A 22,051-nucleotide genomic window follows, 5' to 3' on the forward strand; every position below is an offset into this window, starting at 1 on the left:
CACATCTGAAACCTTAAACTCAGTAATACCCCACTCTCTGGCCACATCCTCCCTTTCAGGTCCTTGGTCCCTGTTTTTTTTTTTTTTTTTTTCTTCTCCTGACTTGACTTTCCAAGCCAGACTGCATGAATATCACTTAAACCTAGGGTGACTGTACAATTTATCATCCAAAGTAGGACACTTCTTAGCATGAAAAGGGCACTAAACATAATTAACATAAGTATAATCCAGGCCCGTCTGAGCAAACCAAGATTTATGTCCTTCTTTCAGCTCGTTCCTGCCTATCACCTAGAGGGCTTGACTTCTCTCTGCTCCTCTTGGCGTTCATACTCAGCAAAGCCGATGGCATATTTCAGTTCAATCTTCAGGCTCTTTTGCAGTGAGTGCCTCTGGAGCATGTGACCTAACTGAGCAGACTTTTGTGCCACGTACTGTGTGCTGTGCAGCCCTCCTCAGATCCCATTCCGTCTCCCTCTTCCTACACCACTTCCTTGAACCTACACTACTTGCACTTTTCAGCTGTTCATTTTTTGTCTGTCCTGGACTCCGTCTTGGGAACTGACTGCCCATGCCAGTGGCTCAGGTGGGGCCATCACACACAGGGCCTGTCCTCCTCACTCAGAACAGGGCTTGCTCTACAGCCTGCTCCATCACCTAGAGGATGCTTCCCCAGAACCCAGCTTGCAGGCTCTGGGAGCAGGCACCACCCAGGCCATGCACATCAGAATCCTTCCTGGTAGCTTCCGGTCAGGGCCATGCTTTTTCATGGGCTGGGCTGCCGCTCTCATTTTTGTGTAATTATCTGACTTCTCTTTTATCACTCAGCTCAGCTAATCATCAGTCTAGGAAGCTTTGGCCCTCTGTCCCCTATCCACTATCTTGCTTACCCCAGGTTTCTGGAATAATCTGTTCACTCGTCAGTCTCCCCCAGCAGACAGAAGGCCGGTGTGCTGCTCTCTTTCTTCATAACAAGCACTCAGTAGATATGGGTAGAAGGGATTTTGGGGGAGGGAGCTATGAAGGGGGCTTCCCATCTAAGCCTGCTTTCTTCTTTTTGTGGTTTGGCCTGGCGTGGGCTGACTCAGTTTCTGTCATGCTCTTTTGTTGTGCTGCATCATTTATCTGTTCTCCAGGCTGTACTTTTTTTTTTTTTCGAGACAGAGTTTCACTCCATCACCCAAGCTGGAGCACAGTGGCACAATGTCGGCTCACTGCAAACTCCACCTCCTATGTGCACACGATTCTCATATCTCAGCCGCCCAAGTAGCTGGAATTACAGGCACACACCACCATGGCCAGCTAATTTTTGTATTTTTAGTAGAGATGGGATTTCGCCACCTTGGCCAGGCTGGTCTTGAACTCCTGACCTCAAGTCATCCACCTGCCTCAGTTTCCCAAAGTGCTGGGATTACAGGCGTGAGCCACTGAGCCTGGCCTGGGCTGTACTTTTTCTGTGGCCGGCTGTCTACAAACTGCTTTCTGGCTGTTCAGTCATGGAGCCAGCCATGTCTGGCTTGTCACCCTGGTCACGCTGACCATCGCATGTTTCTGACCCGACTGGCTGGGTCTAACCTGCACACTGTCTCTCTCTTGCCTGCCTCTGAGGCTCTGGGTGGGCCAGGTCTGCTTTCCTCTCAGAGTGGCCATGGATGGGAGCCACGCCTGCGTGCACGGCCACCTCAGAAACAAGCAGCCTCCTGTCAGGAGTCCTGTGCTGTCTCACACTCCACAGTCTTTCCCTTTGATAGATAAGTTGACAGAAATCAAAGATAACTTAAGTTCTAGTCTCAAGCCTCTCAGCCCTTTTAACCTTTTAATATTTGCTCGTCCTTAGAATTGGGTTACATAAGCTCTATGATGGCCAGACTCATGCCTTCTTCATCTTTGTGCTGTCTGTCACTTCTGGCATTGTTCTCTGGGCATGTTTTAGGACATCACTAGATGTTCACTGTGACAAAATGGAAAAGTGATGGCACTCCTTCTGCAGAATCTGAAACCATCACTGCTGTTATTCAGAAGTTCAGCTGCACATTTGTTTTCTAAGTAGAGTTAACCTCCAACTCTTAGCAATCCTTGTCTTATTCCTTCTCTCTAATGACGATGGCAAACCTCTGTCCGAAGTATGAACTGCCCAGCCTGACACAGACCCCAGCATATGGCAGAGCCATTGCTTAATGCATGTAGTTGACACTAGCAGTCAGGGTCAAAATAAAGTGAGCCTCTTTCTCTGGCATCCCAGATGAATATGGTGATAATAAAATCTCCATCCCTATTCTCCTGGCTAAAAGCATACCTAATTCTTACAGGACATTTATGCAGCATAAAACACATAGAAAAACCAGGATGAGGAAACAGAGTACTCTGGATTGAACAAAGACAGCAGGTTTCTTTTCTCGCCTTCTGGGACTCCATGTTCTCCTGATGGTCTTCCTGCATCACTGGTCAGCCTTCTCAGACTCCACTGATGCTTGCTCTTCTCCTCCACCTCTGAAGGTTGGTGGGCCCAGAGCTCTATCTTAAGCCCCCTTTCTTCTCTAATATAGTTTCCTTGGTGACCTTAAGACTCACGGTTTTAAATCTATATGTTATGACTCCCAAATTTTATCTCCAGCTTTGATGTCTCTTGATCTCCAGACTCCTTTATCTCCTTTGTGCTCATTAGCTACAGCACAAAGAGGTTTAAAATTGCTCAAACACAACCAGAACTTAAGCACCATGAACCACAGTTTGAAACAAGTAGAATATAAGCTTTTTGTGATCAGACTGGCTGTCTTATTAATGCCTATATCCTCAGCATCTAGAATAGTGCCTGGTGATCTATAAACATTTATTAAATGAAGGGAGATTTCTTGACTATAGGACTTCTTGAAACTTTTTATGATATTGGGCAATTGTATCACCTGAGGGTAACATCATCTAAAATTATCTGACAACTTTCTCAAGGAATACTTCAAGAGACTCAAGTCCTGAGAACACACTGTTGGAAGGCTAATTTGATTATGGTATTTTTTCCCCCCAGTACATGCTGGTCAAGATTAGATGATCACACCTTGACAGCAATTCTTTCCATCTTGATGGTATCACAATCAAATAAAATGGCTTGAGGGTAAAACCACATGAGAGGCTGTTGCTGTGGTTTGAATGTTTGTCCCCTCTCAAACTCATGTTAAAATTTAATTGCCATTGTAACAGTATTAAGAGGTGAGACTTTTGAGAGATGGTTAGGCCATGACGGCTCTGCCTTTATGAATGGATTAATGCTGTTATCTTAGGAGTGCATTCCTTATAAAATGACAAGTTTGGCCGCTTTGGCTCTCTCCCTTCTTCTCTCTTTGCCCTTCTGCCATGTGATGCCTTCCTCCATGGGATGACACAGCAAGAAGGCCCTCTCTAGATGCCAGCGCCTCGTTCTTGGACTTCATAGCATCCTGAAATGTCAGCCAATAAATGTCTGTTCATTATAAATTAACCAGCCTCAGATATTCTGTTATAGCAGGAAGCACAAAAAATAAGTAATACAAAAGACATAGGTGGCACCTCACCTAGCAGGACATCGGTGGTTTACTTTGGTAAATGAGAATTGAATTTGAGTTCTCAGTATTTGATGATACTTGTCATTGTGACAAATTAATAGAGAGACAGAAATGAAAATTATATAATTTGTGGTTCTATAAATAAACATTAATTCCAATTATCATTACACTTTCATAACTGCAGAAATGCCTTTTGGTTACATGACCAAGGAAAAAGGAAGACATAAGTTGATAGTAAATTTAATCATATTGGGCTGGGCATGGTGGTTCACACCTATAATCCAAGCACTTTGGGAGGCTGAGGGAGGCTGATCACTTGAGGTCAGGAGTTCAAGACCAGCCTGGTCAACATGGTGAAACCCCGTCTCTACTAAAAATACAAAAATTATCCAGGTGTGGTGGCCTATGCCTGTAGTCCCAGCTACTCGGGAGGCTGAGGCAGGAGAATTGCTTGAACCCAGGAGGTGGAGGTTGCAGTGAGCCAAGATCATCCCACTGCACTCTAGTCTGGGCAACTGAGTGAGACTCTTAAAAAAAAAAAAAAAGAAAAGAAAAAGAAAATTTAATCATATTGACTGCTGAGGATGGAATGTGCTGGGATGCTAGATTTTCTTTTTTTTTTTCTTTTTATTTATTTATTTATTTTTTTGAGACAGAGCCTCACTCTGCTGCTCAGGCTAGAGTACAGTGGTACGATCTCAGCTCACTGCAACCTCCGCCTTCTGAGTTCAAATGATTCTTCTGCCTTAGCCTCCCAAGAAACTTGGATTATAGACATGCACTACCACTCACGGCTAATTTTTGCATTTTTAGTAGAAAGGGGGTTTCACCATGTTGGCCAGGCTAGTCTTGAACTCCTGACCTCAGGTGATCCACCCGCTTCAGCATCCCAAAGTGCTGGGATTACAGGTGTGAGCCACCACGCCTGGCTGGATGCTAGATTTTCTGAAATTAGCAAGATCAACAGAGAAGAATCCCAAAGGTATTAATGATTGAATGCTGTTCATGGAGGCTAAGATACTAAAATATCAATAAAGACAACAGAACTTCCAAATACCAAACAGCAGATGCTGGGTCAACAGCAAGCAGACCAAATGAACAGTGACTCCCTGAGAATGAAATCCACGCCTGGCCTGGTGAATGTAGAGGGCACTCAGCACACATTGAACTGAGCTACCCAGGGCTCTGTGAATCACTTGTACATGAGAAAGCCCTAGGTGCAACAGAGGTGATCTATAACAATGAAGATTGGCATTTTGATGATGTTTACAATTTACCAAATATCTCAATTTAATCCTTAAAATATCCTGGCTGGAGTGGGAGAGGGAAAGATTTGAAGCAATAAATAAATAAATAAACAAACAAACAAACAAAATGCTGTGAGCTACAAAGCTGGGCTGTCTCATTTCAGGGCTGGCTCCTCTGGTAAATTTGCCAGTCCGAGAGGAAGTGAACCCTCTGTGCAGAGGGGAGACTGAGGGAGCGATATCATAAGGATGGAGGAATGGGTGGCTATTTGTTTGAGTAGGGATTAAACTTTATGGTTAGGATACTGCAGTGATACAAGTTAAAGGGATTGGCTTTGGAGGTAGACAAACCTGGGTTTGAGTCCCAACACTGCCACTTGGTAACTATGTGAGCTCCCTGAGCCTCTATTTCTTAGTATATAAAATAGGAATATCACTACTTACCTCCAAGGGTTGTTGAAAGAATTAAAGTGTGCTTGGAACATAACTGGTGATCAATAAATATTTACTGAACGAATGTTGATTGATTAGATAAAGCATGAAAAAGAGTACTTAGAAAGTGTCCTGTGTATAGTGATGTGTTGGTAAATATTAACAACTATCTCTACCTTCCTTTTTCCTCACCATCCTTAAAGCCCTAACTTAAAGCACCTGCCTATTTCTGTGGTGTAAATACTCCTTCTCTGGCTGTTTTCAAGCTACCAAACTGACACCACTGAATGAAGAGTTGGGCATAGATGTGTACATATGTCTCTTGTGAGCCAAAATGAGCCAACTCCAGCATGTGTATTACCTTGTATTGGTAGTGATTAACCTGAAGAAATTAGGATTATATGGCAAGTGATATGTCTTAAATTATTTTCTCTGAGCTACCACCTTGAGAAAGACATTGACAAATGGTTATTTCAGAAATGGAGAATACCCATCTCAAGGACCAAAGCAGCCATCCACTCAATTTTATCTTATCTACAAGGCAAATTATGCTTATCATTGCAAAGATACAACCCAGTTTAAAAGCTTTGGCAGCAGTATTCTGAAACCATACATCACTCCATGAAGCTATTCCTGTTTCTCTATAAAATGCAATGTGATCCTGATTTTCCAGAAAAGGTTGGGGTTCCCTATTACTGAAAAAAAAGAGAAAAACAGATGACTTAACAAATGTCTGTACTTTCACATTTTGTTGGAACTTATAACACTCTAAACACACAAAAATTCAAGAAACATAACCCATTTTAACTTAAAGAGCTATATATTTTTTGTAAACAATTAATAATATGTAGTTTTGCTCAGTCAGGATTCTCTTGAACATCCAAGTTGCTCTTACATTTTTCCCCTCCCTCTTTTCTTTTGCTTTTCTTTCCTTAAACAACTTTTATATGAAGTTGAAGTTGAAATATATTCTATTATGTTATATTTATCAAATAAAGTTTGATGCCTCATCTTCTGATTCAATATTTTCCCTTAGGATCAGCTGTCTACATTTTAAAATAAATAAATTAACAATTCTCCAAAGCTGTCAAATCAGATAAAAACATCTTCTCTTTCCTTTGAAATTTCCCAAAAGATCCAGTAACAGTAATAGCTGCATGGTATGATGTTGACAAATTTTATTATTATGCAATAAAATCATAGATAAAAATCAAGCTCTCACAGATAATCCCACTATTTGAAATAAGGCAGGGGTAATCTGCTGGGTAAATTTAGTTAAATTTCCTTCTACGCATCTCTGAAACTATAGCTTTTGCTCCTTCTGTGTGCAGTTTATTCATTTACCAGATGCCACCTATGTACCAAGTACTGGCAAAAAAGAATAAGATGCTGCTCTGAAGGAACTAACTCTAGCCAGGAGACCAGCTGAGTTCAGGGACTGACAAATGCTGATGTGACTCTGTACTCTGTGCTTTGGGAGTCCAGAATAGGAAGTGATTAATTTTCTTGGTAGGGACAACAGATAAGCAAAGAAATAGCATTTGCTATTCCTGCTTGCCCTCAAACTCTTATCCCCACTCACAAAGAAATCTGAATATTTGAAATGAAAACCAAAGCAAGGACTTTGATAACCTCATGTGAATTTAAAAATCTAGAGTTTTTATGATTCTTTTTCTTAACCTTCATGTGATATTTTTATCCTGTAAGTTGTCTTTGCCTAATGCCATAGGGAACCATCTCCAGACAGTTCCCAAACCTCATTTCATTTTATCCATTTTATTTAATATCTTTTCCACACCAACATTTTTTGAATAAGGCATTTCTCCATGATTTGGGTTTCATGACTATTTTCTTCCTTTTATTATTATTATTTTTTGTCTCTACAGAGGTCCAGTGGTACAGTGGGAATCAAAAAGACCTTATCACAAATCCTGGCTCTTAGGTTTACTTAATGCTTAACCTAGGGAAAGTTACTTAATCCTACGGAGACTCAGCTTTCTATTCTGTAAAATGGGAACAATAATACCTACCACTTGACTTGCTTTATGGATTAAGTAAAATAATGAATATAAACCACTTAGTACAGAGCTTGGCAGATAGTGCTCAAAACAGCACATGATAACTATCATTTATTGGTATTTTTAAAACAATGATGCACTAAAATGCCTAAAAATTTGATACCAGAAAAAAATACTAAGAAACTAAAATAATTCACAGAATTGACAGTGAACTCATAAAAATTGCAGTTGGCATTAATTCTGCCAAAAAAATCACAAAACAATTTGCAAAGGAGAACTGATGAAACCAGTGACTTGATGATCTCTGCTGCCTCAAAACGTTTTCTCTACAAGAAGACTAAGGCAAAGCCAAGCATTTAAATATGGTCTATCAGGGTTCCCTGTTAGTCTACCGCCCCTGCTGGAAGAAACTGGAACTGATGCCAAGATTGGCCCTACCTTGGATCCACTTCAGGCGTCACATAATCTATCATCCAGTTCTATTGATTTTACTACTTTATAATATCCTAAATCCACCCTCTATGTTCATCTCCTAGATTACTGCTACAGTCTCATGAATGCACCAGCTGCCATCAGTGCCTCCAACTTAGATTAATTTTTTCCTTGAGAGACTTTCCAAAACAAACGCTGAGTAACTTATCCTTCATTACTTCATTTAACTCAATGTTTATAATTTACAGCATCTATTATTACTTAAGGATAAAGTTTTTGGAATCATATAAGCAGGGTTTATGTCCTGGCCCTGCCATACACTTGCTTGTGTGACTTGGACAAATTTCTTAATTTCTTGAAGCTTCAGTTCTTTAACTTTTTTTTTTTTTTTTTTTTTTAAGACAGAGTCTCACTCTGTTGCCCAGGCTGGAGTGCAGTGGTGTGATCTTGGCTCACTGCAACCTCCACCTCCCAGGTTCAAGCTATTCTCGTGCCTCAGCCTCCTAAGTAGCTGGGACTACAGGGGTGCGCTGCCACGCCCAACTAATTTTTTGTATTTTTAGTAGAGATGGGGTTTTGCCATGTTGCCCAGGCTGGTCTTGAACTACTGAGCTCAGGCAATCTGTTTGCCTCAGCCTCCCAAACTACTAGGATTACAGGTGTGAACCACCACACCTGGCCAGTTCTCTAATTTTAAGTGAAAAAAATACCTCCCTCCCTCCCAGGGTTATTATAGTGACACAGACCTTAGCAGTGTGTCTTGCATTCAGTAAGCACTCACTAAATGTTAGTGCTGCTGTTATTTATCACATACATCTTCAGAAACACCGAGGATCCTAGGATTCTTATAGTTACCACCTACTTGTCACCCATTAATGTTAACATTTATAAACTAACTCCCCAGAAATATTAACTGTAACCTTAAACCACCTATTTTGACTGAGCATATAAATACAGCATATAAAGAACTGCAGTTTTCTGAGGATTTAAAGCACGTGAGAAAACTTGTTTACCTAATCAAAGCCTTAGGAAGTGTTTAAAAATGGATAAATCTTGCATAATGGACTCTGAGAATCCACAAGTAAAAATTTTTCATAAGACATTAAAGGAGAAACCAAAGCCTCTACAAGATCCAAATGAATTGAATCAAAAAAACAGCCAGAGAGCTCTGGAAAAGGAGAGGTACATTTGAAAAATGGAAAGAAGAGGGAGAAGCCTTAGAACTAGTCCAAGGGTGGCAAACACTACCATCTACATGGCCAGGCAAGTAATGTGTGAAGCCTTCTGGGTGAAAACCAGAAATACCTCCTAGCTAGGGGCCTGCCATCTAGCTCTGGCCCATTGGACCCATGTGGGATTGAGGACACAGGGTTGCCTCCCCGGCCCCCATATCCAGAAATCTAGATTTTTTAAATCTAAAATTCTCAAATATTTTAGTGTATTTGGTGTAGTAAAATTTTAAAACTATTTCAAACTCTGTGTGAACTAAACAAAACTTGTGTGAAAGCCCCGATATCCCTTTTATAATAACAGGGGTCTTTGATAGAGATTTGGTCATCAAAAGGGGAAAGCAAAGAGACAAAAGTGACATTTATTGACCTCCTACCAACCTGTTGCCCAGGCTGGAGTGCACTGGTATGGCTGGCTAATTATTTTTTATTTTTAAATTTTTTGTAGAGCTGGGGTCTCACTCTGTTGTCCAGGCTGTTCTCAAACTCCTGGCCTCAAGTGATTCTCCCACCTCTGCCTCTCAAAGGGCTGGGATTACAGGTGTGGTGAGCTACTGCTTTGGGCCATGCCTTTCATTAAAAAAAAAAACCCATTTGAGTGTCACAATTTGTTAGGAAGGAAACGTTGTTGTCATTTTCCAGATGAGGGAATTGAGCCCAAGGAGGATCGAGAAACTTGCTCAAGGCCGCACAGCTAGGAAATGGTGGTGAGGGCAAGAGAGAATTTAGGTCTTCTCCAGCCCAAAACTCCACCATTGCTCTGGTGGTCATAAAAACTGACCTTGCAGATCTTCAACTAGTGGGAGCACATTTTTTCAAGGGGCTGCTGCTGAGCTCTGAACTTCATTACACTTTTACACAGAGGTCACACCTCCCACAGTGGCTCTCAGCCAATGACTGGGCCTGGCCTGTAGCTGGGAGATCTGAGACTTGGCTCAAGGACTCCCTGACGGCCTTTTTCAGCCTCCCCTAGACTGTAGGGTGTTCCAGGATGCTCCTACCCATTTTCTCTCTTTCTTTTCTTTACTGGTTTCAGACTTAACTTGCAATCTGAGGGCTCTCCCAATCTTTCCAGCCACCTCCTAGTTTCTTTCACAGGTGTTTCCCCTAATAAAACTCATACACCTTTATCCATCTTGGTGTCTGCCTCTTGGAGGACCCTGACTAACACAATTGCCAAAAGCCCCCACCAGATTACCCCACAATCTGGAAATCCCGAACTGACCTATCAGTCTGCAAGGGGAAATGCGTGCATCCAATAATGATCCTTTATCTAAAAACTGGAATCTCTAATCTCTCATATCAATCCTGACACCCCAGGAATACATTAAACCAAGTGTGATGTGTCAACACCACTACTACCAACAATAACCAGCCAGACATCCAGAAGCAGGAGACAGTCCGACTTGTGGCAGTATCCCACTGTGGCACACTCACCCGGTCTCACTGCTTTACTCGTTTGTAAATATATTCAGCAAATGGTTTTCGAGGAATAAACTTCCCATCTCCTGCTGTGACACTGAACACTCCGGCTTCATATACCACTTTGCCTCTTGAAATAGTCACAAGGGGCACCCCGTGGCAAACCATGCCCTCGAAAATGTTGAAGTTAACAGCCTGATGATGAGTTTTTGCTGAGATAGTCCTATATTTGTGAAAACAACAAAAAAGTTCTGGATCATCACTAGCTCACTTGATAAATATAAAATATTAAAAGAAGAATGACTTAGAAGAAAACTTAGCAACTCTATTAAGTCATAGCTTCATCACTGTAACAAGTAACTTTAAGAATAGAACATAACATTAACATTTCATTACAAAGTAATTACATTTTTCTGAGAGAAAAACCCAAGAGATCACTCTTTAAGGTGATTAATGAGGGTGGAGTGAGTGGAAGGAGGGCATTGTCTTTTATGTTCAGATTTTAAAATTATTTTTATTTATATGTTAACAACACATTTTTTCATTTTTAAATTATAAAATATTTTTAAACGCAGATGACTGATGAACACACTGACCCTATATCCAGCTCTATGAAATTTTAACTTTTTATAGATACAATGGGGGCTTCTTCAATACCCCTTCCCAAATCCCATGCCCGCTCCTGCCTTCCCAAAGGAAATAGCTATTTGGTAGTTATCAAATTGGACTTGGTAGTTATCAAGGAAAAGTATATATGGAATTTCTTTCATTGTCTGTAGCAAAACTAGAAATTTGAAGATAACAGAAATAATCAAATACGTTGGAATATAATCTCTTAGCATATTCTATGTCATACATTTGTCATCATTCTCAGTAGTTTATTAATACTTTTCAATCCTACATAATACGATTGATGACTTTCAGGCTGGGTATTTGAAAATGCTACATGCCTCCTTTCCTTAAATCTCATTAAATGGAAAAGAAAAAAATCTGGCAGCAGTGACTAATATGAGCATAATCTGAGTCCTTTTTTTCTTTAAAATGTTTTATTTCCATAGGCTTTTGGAGGACAGGTGGTATTTGGTTACGTGAGTAAGTTCTTTAGTGGTGATTTGTGAGATTTTGGTGCACCCATCACCCGAACAGTGTACACTGAACCCAATGTGTAGTCTTTTATCCCTCACCCCTTCCCACCCTTTCCCGCTGAGTCCCCAAAGTCCATGGTGCTATTCTTATGCCTTTGCATCCTCATAGCTTTGCTCCCACTTATGAGTGAGAACATACAATGTTTGGTTTTCCATTCCTGAGTTACTTCACTTAGAATAATAGCATACTCTAAATTCTGGTGGAAGGTTCTACAATCCCTCTCAGGAATGGATTAAAGAGATAAATTTTTTAAAAACCGTCAAGGCTGAGTGAGTCTAAGGAGGAGCAGCTCAAAGTTCCCCCAGCCTTATTTGGAAGGGCTGATGAGGAAGCCCCAGCTGCTGTGTGCTGCAGTCCTAGTAATGAGCAAGATAACACTGGCCTGTTCCTTGGTCTAACTGCTTACTTGGTTTCCAATCCCAACATGCCCAGACAGAATTCTTGACTTGTAATGCTGACCACAACCCACCCACTCAAGTTTGCTCCTCCCTTGAGTTCTCATCTCAGTAAATGACATCACCATCTATCTTTCCTCACCCCTCAACCAGCATCAAGCTTCTTTGTTCTACCTCCTCCCAAAATAAACCCCCCGCTTCTCCTCTCCCCACTCCATGGCTCCCACTGGAGTCTATACCGTCATCTCTCACCTGGACAACCCCAACACTTCTTACTGGCTTCTTTGTTTCAATTCTTACCCTCCTGCATTCCTTACCACTCTCCACAAAGCTGCTCAAATTGTCTTTTAAAAATGAAGATCAGATCATGTCACTTTCCTGCTTGAAACCCTCAGTGGCTCCAGGCTGTTACCTAAGAGCCAAATAGCTGTAAAAAAGCATGGTGATGATAATAATAAAAAATAGTCTGCTCCCAGTGAGAAACAGCTGCCATGGAAAAGAGAAAGAGGAGCATCTAGTATGTCAGGGAGATCGTTTATAACATCTTATTTCATCTTTAGAATGCCTCTCCAAGGTAGAGAGTATTTTCCACATTTTATAGGAAAAATAAATTGAGATTTAGAAAGGTTATATCACTTGCCAAAGGACATATGACCAGTTTGATGAAACTAAGATTTTTTTAATTTTAATTTTTAGTTTTTGAGACAGGGTTTTGCTCTTGTTGCCTAGGCTGGAAGTACAGTGGTGTGACCATAGCTCACTGCAATCTCTACCTCCTCAGTTCAAGCGATCCTCCCACCTCAGCCTCCCAAGTAGCTGGCACTACAGGCACGTGCCACCACACCCAGCTAATATTTATATTGTTTTTGGTAGAGACAGGGTTTAGCCATGTCACCCAGGATGGTCTCAAACTCCAAGGCTCAAGCAATCCACCCACCTTGGCTTTCCAAAGTGTTGGGATTACGGGCATGAGTCACTGCACCTGGTTGGAAACTTGGATCTTTTTATATTTTTAAAATTTACAATAAAAATGATCTTCTGGTGCACATTTCTATGAATGTTTACACATACATAGATTTGTGTTACCATCACAACAATTAAGACACAGAACAGTGATACCACTACCCTAGACTCATACTATCCCTTTGTAGTCACGCCCTCCCCCAATCCCTAACACCTGGCAACCACTGATCTATTCTTCATCACTATAGTTTTCTGTTTTCAAGACTGTCATATAAGTAGAATCATAGAGTATGTAATCTTTCAAGACTGACTTATGTAATTCCACATCAATCCTTTGAGATTCATCCAATTTGTTTTGTGTATCAATAGCTCCTTTTTTGTTGCTGCATAGTATTCCACTGTATGGACATACCGCAGTGCTATACATTCACCCACTGAAGGCCATTTGGGTTGTTTCTAAATAGTTTTTTGATGAATATGAATAGAACTGTTATAAACATTCAGGTACCTGTTTTGCATGAATATTTCTCTAATGTAAATACCCAGGAGTGAAATTGCTGGGTCATATTTTAAGTGTATGCTGCAGCAAAAAAAAAAAAAAAGAGCTTTCGGTGACCTTAGGAACCAACTTACTGATATAAAGAAATGTCAAAGAATCACCAAGAAGTAGGAGGCGGGTACAAATACACAATAATTTCAAACATTAAGAAGGATGGAGGGGTATTAATCAAGTGGTAAATAACGTCACTGAAACAGGAAAATGAAGAAAATTATTTAAAGGAATACTAAGTATAGAATGAGTTATGATGAATTATGGTGATGAAAGATACAAACTCAAAGAAAATAAAGTTAGGAAACAATAGAGAGGGGCTTCAAACCTTCAGGGTGAAAAGACTTTTTATGGCCATTATAATCTGCCAAATATTTCCATAGCCTGGGCTGCTGCATTCCTACACATCACAGTTATATTGATGGGAGGGACTTTTGGGATTGTATTACAGCATACTGTATAAAGAAGATTTTTGGACTGATGCATTAGTAAGGTTGCTATATGAAGAAAGTAAAATGAATTAAAAATTTGTGCTGAAATTTATTTGAAGTACATGAATGGGAGGAAAAAAGAAATTCTTAAGAGTTACTGAAGCTCTTAGGGAAAACATCTAACAGAAGAAATATCTTTATACACAAATATTGTCATTACAATGTTGCCTAAACTATTTAAAAACTGAAGCATAACTATTTTCCAAAGTCTATCCTATAGAATATTAGGCATTTATGAAAGACTAGAATTAAAAATACTCTGGGAAGCAAAAACCCTGACAATTATGTAATATCAATGGAAAAACCGGTGATAGAGAGTATGTACATTATGTCTACCAGAAAAATATATATGCATGTGGGCAAATACAAGAGGGAATATACAAAGTAGCTTTTTTTGTGGCTAAGAAAAGGAAGATGGCAGATTCTAGGTATCTTCAGTGTTCTTGTTATACTGTTTTCTTGAAGTAAGTTGTGATCTTAAAATGAGGTTGACACAGCAAAATATCAAATCAGATTTCTTTGCCTCATACCAAAAAAAAAAAAAAAAAGGTCATTACGTTGACTTTCTCAGACTTGGGGTTAGCAAGAGAAAGAGGACAATTAGACAACATCTAAGAGATTCTTTATATTAAGTCATTATGTAAATGAAGTCAAATTAACACAAAATGTAAATTTGAGGCACTATCACCAGCAGCAAAAGGAATGTGCTTCCACTTTCACATTGGAAGGTGTCTGACAGGGTGTCATTCGTCACCCAACTTTTTCCTTCCAGCTGAAGCTGTAATTCTCCAATCTTAGGAGCTTTCACACTTCTGAATCCTTGCACATGAAGTTATCTTTTCCCTAAATGCCCTCCTCACTTCTGCCCTTCTCCCTGCCCTAAAACTCCACCCAAGAACCCTGGTCCCTAGAAGCTGACCCTGATGACATGGGGTGAAACTGAACATTTTCCTCTGTCGTTTAGCATTATCTGAAGGTATCACATTGATCTCTTGACAAGGCTCTCTTTTCCTACTTGGTACACACTTTAAGACAGAGACTAGGTTGGTTTAGCTTCAGCACATGCTAGGTGCTTTATAAACGTTTATGTGATGATCAAATTAAAAGACTGCATGATTGTCCTCCTGTTTAGTCAGGTTGGTTTAAATTCCTGCCTCCACTGTACTCTGGGACATGACTGTGTTTTGGGAACAGAACACTGAAGTAAATGAGAGGTAAACATCCAGCCCATTTCTGTTGGGTACCCAACATTTCTAGCATGCTGTACAGGTTGATTAGTAATGAATAAATAAGTAAAATTGTTATAACTATCATTCTTAGTGGCATCTTAGCTTATATGAAGTACTTGTTCACTAATACCTATAAATACTTGGCAATTTTAATATTACCAACTGTAATAAGCACACAGCTCAATATTATTACTCCATTTCCAAGATGATAATGCTGAAATAGTGCCGTTTCACAACTTGCCCAAGGTTCACATAGTTTAATATTGAATGAACTTGTGAGAGGCAGAAACCACTTCCAACTTTTGAGAATACTGTTATATTTGTAACCCTGCCATCAGAAAGTTTTAAAAATTGTGGTACATTTTCAATATTTAATTATAGACAGTTTTAAACATAAAAATACAATGCAATATCATCACGTGATTTATCAGATCACTACCAAACAGTGTTTAAAATCTATGCATTTGTTGTGCAGTTTGGGAGATGTGGTCTATTATTGGAACAAACGCAAGTTCAGAGTCACACATCTTTGTAAGGACATCTGTCATTCCTTTGAACACACTTCCTCTGGGGAATTCTCCCCATGGCAGAAGCCAAAAACATGTCTTCCCAGACTTCTTTGCAGCTAGGGCCCAGGCATGTGACCTGGGCTCCTTCAAAATGATGCCCTAGTACCAGACTTTGCCTGGCAAGTTGGTGACACAGGAAGCAGCTACCACAGGAATCCATGTGGAGGGTAGAGATGGGTCAATCCTGGGTTTAGGGCCAGCTGTGACAGAGATTCTAGCAGCAGGATCTGAGCTCCACTGCAGTGAGGTGATCTGCAGTATCTGTGCCTAGGAGCAGGATCAGAGCTCTCCGATGCCCTGTGGGATGCCTGGGGCATCAGTCCTGGCTGCTCAGCCTCTCAGCTTGCTCCTCTAGCCCTCCTGGAGAGTCTATGAGCCACCCAGTATCCTTTGATACATTCCCTTTTTGTTTAACTATTTAGAGTGAATTTCTCTTGATTGCAGCTAAGAACCCTGCCTGACACAGCTTTTTCTTTCAATTCTTGCAATGTATCTATGGAACTTTTAGAAAAATCTGCTTTTGTGATAATTTGAAAAACAAAAATTTGAGGCCTTTCTTGAATGTGAAGGCTGAACCCAACTGCCCTCCAGGCATTGTCCCTAAGAGAGGCCCTGGAGAGAGGTGAGTGTTTAGCACAGTATCTTAACACCCATCTAGGGCCATTGTCATATAGCACATGGGAACAGACCCATCCTTTCAAAACTCACCCTATGCCTTTATTTCACTGTAATGAAACATCCCCCAGGTTCTTGTAACTTGCCCAAAGTGGCTTCTCCTGAAGCAGCTGAGGTGCAGGTGTGAAGGCCAAAGTCAGACTCACATAACCTCCCCTGCAGAGCTGATGGGCCTCATGTCATCTGATGAGCAGGCCATGCTTTGAAGGCTGGGAGATAATCTTGGAAGAAAGCAAGAAAACAGGCCAGGCATGGTGGCTCACGCCTGTAATCCCAGCACTTTGGGAAGCTGAGGCGGGCAGATCACTTGAGGTCAGGAGTTCGAGACCAGCCTGGCCAACATGGTGAAACACTGTCTCTACTAAAAATACAAAAGTTAGCAGGGCATGGTGGTACATAGCTGTAATCCCAGCTACTCAGGAGGCTGAAGCAGGAGAATCAGTTGAACCTGGGGGATGGAGGTTGCAGTGAGCCAAGATGGTACCACTGAACTCCAGCCTGGGCAACAGAGTGAGACTCCATCTCAAAAAAAACAAAACAAAACAAAACAAAAAAAAACAAGAAAACACACATCCAGGCTCTAAGATATTCAGCCAATGGACTAATACGCTATTGTCATAGGGTGCCGTGACACTGTGAGATATTTGGAGCAGGCATCATGTATCTTTTGCAGCATATTTAAGCTTTTAAGTGGGCCCCACACACTATCCCATCCTGAGACATGCAGGAGAACAAGAACTGTGGTTTGGCCCCTTGACATCCATTCTCCCATCTTCTGGTGTCAGCACCCCAGTTTTTCTTTAAGAAACTACTTTCCTGCAGCTGCGTGCGGTTGCTCACGCCTGTAATCCCAGCACTTTGGGAGGCCGAGGTGGGTGGATCACGAGATCAGGAGATTGAGACCATCCTGGCTAACATGGTGAAACCCCGTCTCTACTAAAAATACAAAAAATTAGCCAGGTGTGGTGGCGGGCACCTGTAGTCCCAGGTACTTGGGAGGCTGAGGCAGGAGAATGGCGTGAACCTGGGAGGCGGAGCTTGCAGTGAGCCGAGATCGCACCACTGCACTCCAGCCTGGGAGACAGCAAGACTCCGTCTCAAAAAAAAAAGAAAGAAACTACTTTCCTGCTTTTGAGATAATCTGACAAGACCCTTAGGCATGGTTGTCTGCTTTTCCCTAACCAAGAGATGGGCAATTGCATTCTCTTTCCCAGGAATTTAGAATATTTTGCATGGTGACAAAAATAATTAAAAGTGGTTGGAGGGTACATCCCTGAGCTCAGACCAATTCCTGCTGCAAGCTGCCTGGGGTCACCCTGGGCTCCAACCATTCCAAGCTGGAGCAGGGACTGTGCCTTCCATCTGTGAGCTCCCCATGGCCTTCCCACAGAGTGTGTTTTTACTGAAGTGAGCACAGGTTAGTTACCAGGGTTTGCAACCAAAGTTCCTGACTGATAGACACCTTGTTCTCTGGAGAATAATTCCCTTAATGAAGAGCCCATGGATGTTTCTGAGGCAGAGTTCAAAAGGCCTGTGACTCAAAAAGAACCAAGAAGATATTTTCAACTAAATCTTCCTGCAGAACAGATGCAGATGTGGGGCGATGTTATCACTACATTTGTAGGCAAAAGCAAAGAGCTTCAAGATTCATTACTAAATAGTTTTCAAATTTACCAAACGCAAAGCAGCTCAAGAGAGTGGCAATTGTGAGAAATACATTCTCTCTAATGACTGATTGGACAGCTAGGATTTTGGCCTGCTCTGGCAGCAACAGGAAGGATACAGAATGATGGAAGCCTGACCATCTAGGGAGTGAGGCTGAGTTCCTGGCCACTGACTCATTAGCAGATTCACAGAAATGATGTTCTCCATGGTCACTCTGCCCCAAGGCAAAAGCTACTCTTTGTCAAGCTCACTTTAAGCCTGTATGAAAGAGGCACATCTCGCTGCAGAGGGGTGTCAAGGTTGTCTTACTGAGTCCCAATTATACACATCTCCAAGGCAGAAGCAGATATGGAAGCAGAAGCCCTGAAAACATTAAGCTATTTTCCAACTTAGCCAATAACTTTGATACCACTCACATCACAGCTGCAGAAAAACATTCTGTCCCTTTGCAAATAGCTTTCTGTCAAAGAGCCGCGTGCTCTTACAGATGAGAAAATCACTGAAGCAGAGCCTGCAGGAGATAGCAACACCACCCATATGCATTCAGAAGGAGCATTGTGGAGAGGAAGAGAATTTCCTAGAGTAATGTGGGTCTCCCCAACCCCAGATAAATGACTTGTTTTAGGTATTCTGTTATATTCTCTCCCACTCAGGCACTTTGGCCTTGGAACAGATAGATTCTTACCAGGTTGCCATGAGAAACAAAAAAAGTTAATAGAATCATGTCAGGATTATTAGTGGCATCTTTAAAAATATACCTCATCTCTCTACATTGTGTTGTGTGATGCCTTATGTATTCAGTGTGAAACAATAATAATCATGACATCTTCCTATGAGGTAGGTATTATTATTATTATTATTATTATTATTCCCATGGGCTAGATAAAGATGATGAGGCACAGAAAGATTAATAACACTCACCCCAGTTTACACAGCTAGTAAGTTCATGTAGCTGAGATATGAATATGACGTATGAGATAAGCCTGGGCCTTTCACTTCAGAGGTTGTGCTCTTAACCACTAGACAATACTGCCCCTCGAAAGCTTTATGGGAAGCTACCTGGAAAGCATGCGGTTGATGAAAACATTCTTAATCCACCAGAAAATAAATAGGAAGCAGCTTGTTTCATACTCCATGATGTTTCTTGGTCTGTTTTCTGTTTAGCAGTAAAGGATTTAGGATGTTATTAAGAATTCCTTAAGCCAAAATTGACCAGTCATTCTTGATGTAATCACCATAGAAGACTTTTTCTAAGTGTGTGTTCTGTCTATTTCAAACTACCTCTTCTGTCAATTTCTTAGATGTGACAAGTTATATAAATGGGGAGCAAAGCAGCCACATCTCTGGAAATGCTAAATGGTGCTGCTTCAAGTACATTGTCATTATTAAGCAAAGTTGCCACTCACTGCACCCATCAATCTTCCACCCTCTATTGAGACTTCTACACCCGCCTCCTGCAGAAGAGAAAATGGGAATTGCTTCAGCCACGTTATTAAATCTAAATTGGACAATAACTTGGAACTCTACCGGTGCTCAGTAGATGACAAAATACTTAATGCAGGTTTATAAAAATGCTCCCCAAGCATTGACTTAAAGGAATAAAGTTCACTCTGCTATTTTGTCCTTGGAGGTATGTAATATAGGTCATGGATGGTGATGTAGATCATGGTGAGATAAATTGGATTTAGACATGAGCAAGCTGACCTTGTATGTAGGTACCATGTCCTTCACCTCCTATGCCTCACACAGTACTAAGCAAACAGAGGTATTTTATATATGTATTTGTTTATCTGCAAATAAGTTATTAGCAAATTTCTGGATTTCCACTTAGCATAAATATTCCTTGTTCTATACGGTAGTTTTTAGAAAGTGGGAAACTAAAAATAATTTAGTGTCTTTAAGGAACAGGAACTGAATGTGAATCAGCCAAGCTAGCATGATACTAGGATGTATGTCTTATGAATATTAAACAGATAAGTACTTATAGGTAAGGTATGATTATTAGCTTTTGGAAAGCTAGGCTATTAGCCTGAATACTGGTGAGAGTTAGAAATAACTTTCTGGGGTGACGTGTGGACTTGGTCTTATAATTTTATTGTCATCCTTCCCAGGAAGCTGTGTTGTCTTTGGCAAGCTGACATTGCTTGACAGACTACGAGGACAACTTGAGCAGGAAAAGATGTCAGTTTCCTATATAGAAATACACTGGGTAAAACTCACACAACATCCTTCCTGAAAGTACACAATAGGCCAGGGACTTATTGGTATGTTCAGTTCTAGCTCCATATTTTAGGAAGAAAAAGGAATTAAGAGACAGGACTAGCTGGATTTCCTAGGCCAACTAAGAATCCCTAAGCCTAGCTGGGAAGGCGATCACATCCACCTTTAAACATGGGGCTTACAACTTAGCTCACACCCGACCAATCAGGTAGTAAAGAGAGCTCACTAAAATGCTAATTGGGCAAAAAGGAGGTAAAGAAATAGCCAATCATCTATCGCCTGAGAGCACAGCGTGAGGGACAATGATCGGGATATAAACCCAAGCATTCAAGCCGGCAATGGCTACCCTCTTTGGTTCCCCTCTCTTTGTATGGGAGCTCTGTTTTCACTCTATTAAATCTTGCAACTGCACTCTCTTCTGGTCCGTGTTTGTTGCCATCCACCACTGCTGTTTGCCACCCTCACAGACCTACTGCTGACTTCCATCTCTCCAGATCTGGCAGGGTGTCCACTGTACTCCTGATCCAGCAAGGCTCCCATTGCTGCTCCTGATCGGGTATTCCTGCACAGCTGAGTGCCCGGGTTCACCCTAATCAAACTGAACACTAGTCACTGGGTTCCATGGTTCTCTTCCATGACCCATGGCTTCTAATAGAGCTACAACACTCACTGCATGGCCCAAGATTCCATTCCTTGGAATCCGTGAGGCCAAGAACCCCAGGTCAGAGAACATGAGGCTTGCCACCATCTTGGAAGCAGCCTGCCACCATCTTGGAAGCAGCCTGCCACCATCTTGGAAGCAGCCTGCCACCATCTTGGAAGCAGCCTGCCACCATCTTGGAAGCAGCCTGCCACCATCTTGGAAGCAGCCTGCCACCATCTTGGAAGCAGCCTGCCACCATCTTGGAAGCAGCCTGCCACCATCTTGGAAGCAGCCTGCCACCATCTTGGAAGCAGCCTGCCACCATCTTGGAAGCAGCCTGCCACCATCTTGGAAGCAGCCTGCCACCATCTTGGAAGCAGCCTGCCACCATCTTGGAAGCAGCCTGCCACCATCTTGGAAGCAGCCTGCCACCATCTTGGAAGCAGCCTGCCACCATCTTGGAAGCAGCCTGCCACCATCTTGGAAGCAGCCTGCCACCATCTTGGAAGCAGCCTGCCACCATCTTGGAAGCAGCCTGCCACCATCTTGGAAGCAGCCTGCCACCATCTTGGAAGCAGCCTGCCACCATCTTGGAAGCAGCCTGCCACCATCTTGGAAGCAGCCTGCCACCATCTTGGAAGCAGCCTGCCACCATCTTGGAAGCAGCCTGCCACCATCTTGGAAGCAGCCTGCCACCATCTTGGAAGCAGCCTGCCACCATCTTGGAAGCAGCCTGCCACCATCTTGGAAGCAGCCTGCCACCATCTTGGAAGCAGCCTGCCACCATCTTGGAAGCAGCCTGCCACCATCTTGGAAGCAGCCTGCCACCATCTTGGAAGCAGCCTGCCACCATCTTGGAAGCAGCCTGCCACCATCTTGGAAGCAGCCTGCCACCATCTTGGAAGCAGCCTGCCACCATCTTGGAAGCAGCCTGCCACCATCTTGGAAGCAGCCTGCCACCATCTTGGAAGCAGCCTGCCACCATCTTGGAAGCAGCCTGCCACCATCTTGGAAGCAGCCTGCCACCATCTTGGAAGCAGCCTGCCACCATCTTGGAAGCAGCCTGCCACCATCTTGGAAGCAGCCTGCCACCATCTTGGAAGCAGCCTGCCACCATCTTGGAAGCAGCCTGCCACCATCTTGGAAGCAGCCTGCCACCATCTTGGAAGCAGCCTGCCACCATCTTGGGAGC

At 42.1% G+C, this 22,051-nt stretch overlaps 1 protein-coding gene across 3 annotated transcripts in view; it reads right to left on the reverse strand.

The window, feature by feature from the left end:
• The window catches only part of DPYS (dihydropyrimidinase), an 88,634-nt gene that overhangs the window by 3,027 nt on the left and 63,556 nt on the right, over window positions 1–22,051 (reverse strand). For 2 of the 3 annotated variants that reach the window (XM_055116848.2, XM_063606870.1), the window contains exon 8: window positions 10,329–10,536. The exons of the other annotated variant lie outside the window; for it this stretch is intronic. In XM_055116848.2, the coding sequence (XP_054972823.2) occupies window positions 10,335–10,536 (202 nt within the window). In that variant the 3' untranslated portion in view covers window positions 10,329–10,334. The remainder of the gene's footprint in view (window positions 1–10,328; window positions 10,537–22,051) is intronic. 3 annotated transcript variants of the gene reach the window in all.

This window comes from Pan paniscus, chromosome 7, assembly GCF_029289425.2.
Source record: "Pan paniscus chromosome 7, NHGRI_mPanPan1-v2.0_pri, whole genome shotgun sequence".
NCBI lineage: Eukaryota > Metazoa > Chordata > Mammalia > Primates > Hominidae > Pan > Pan paniscus.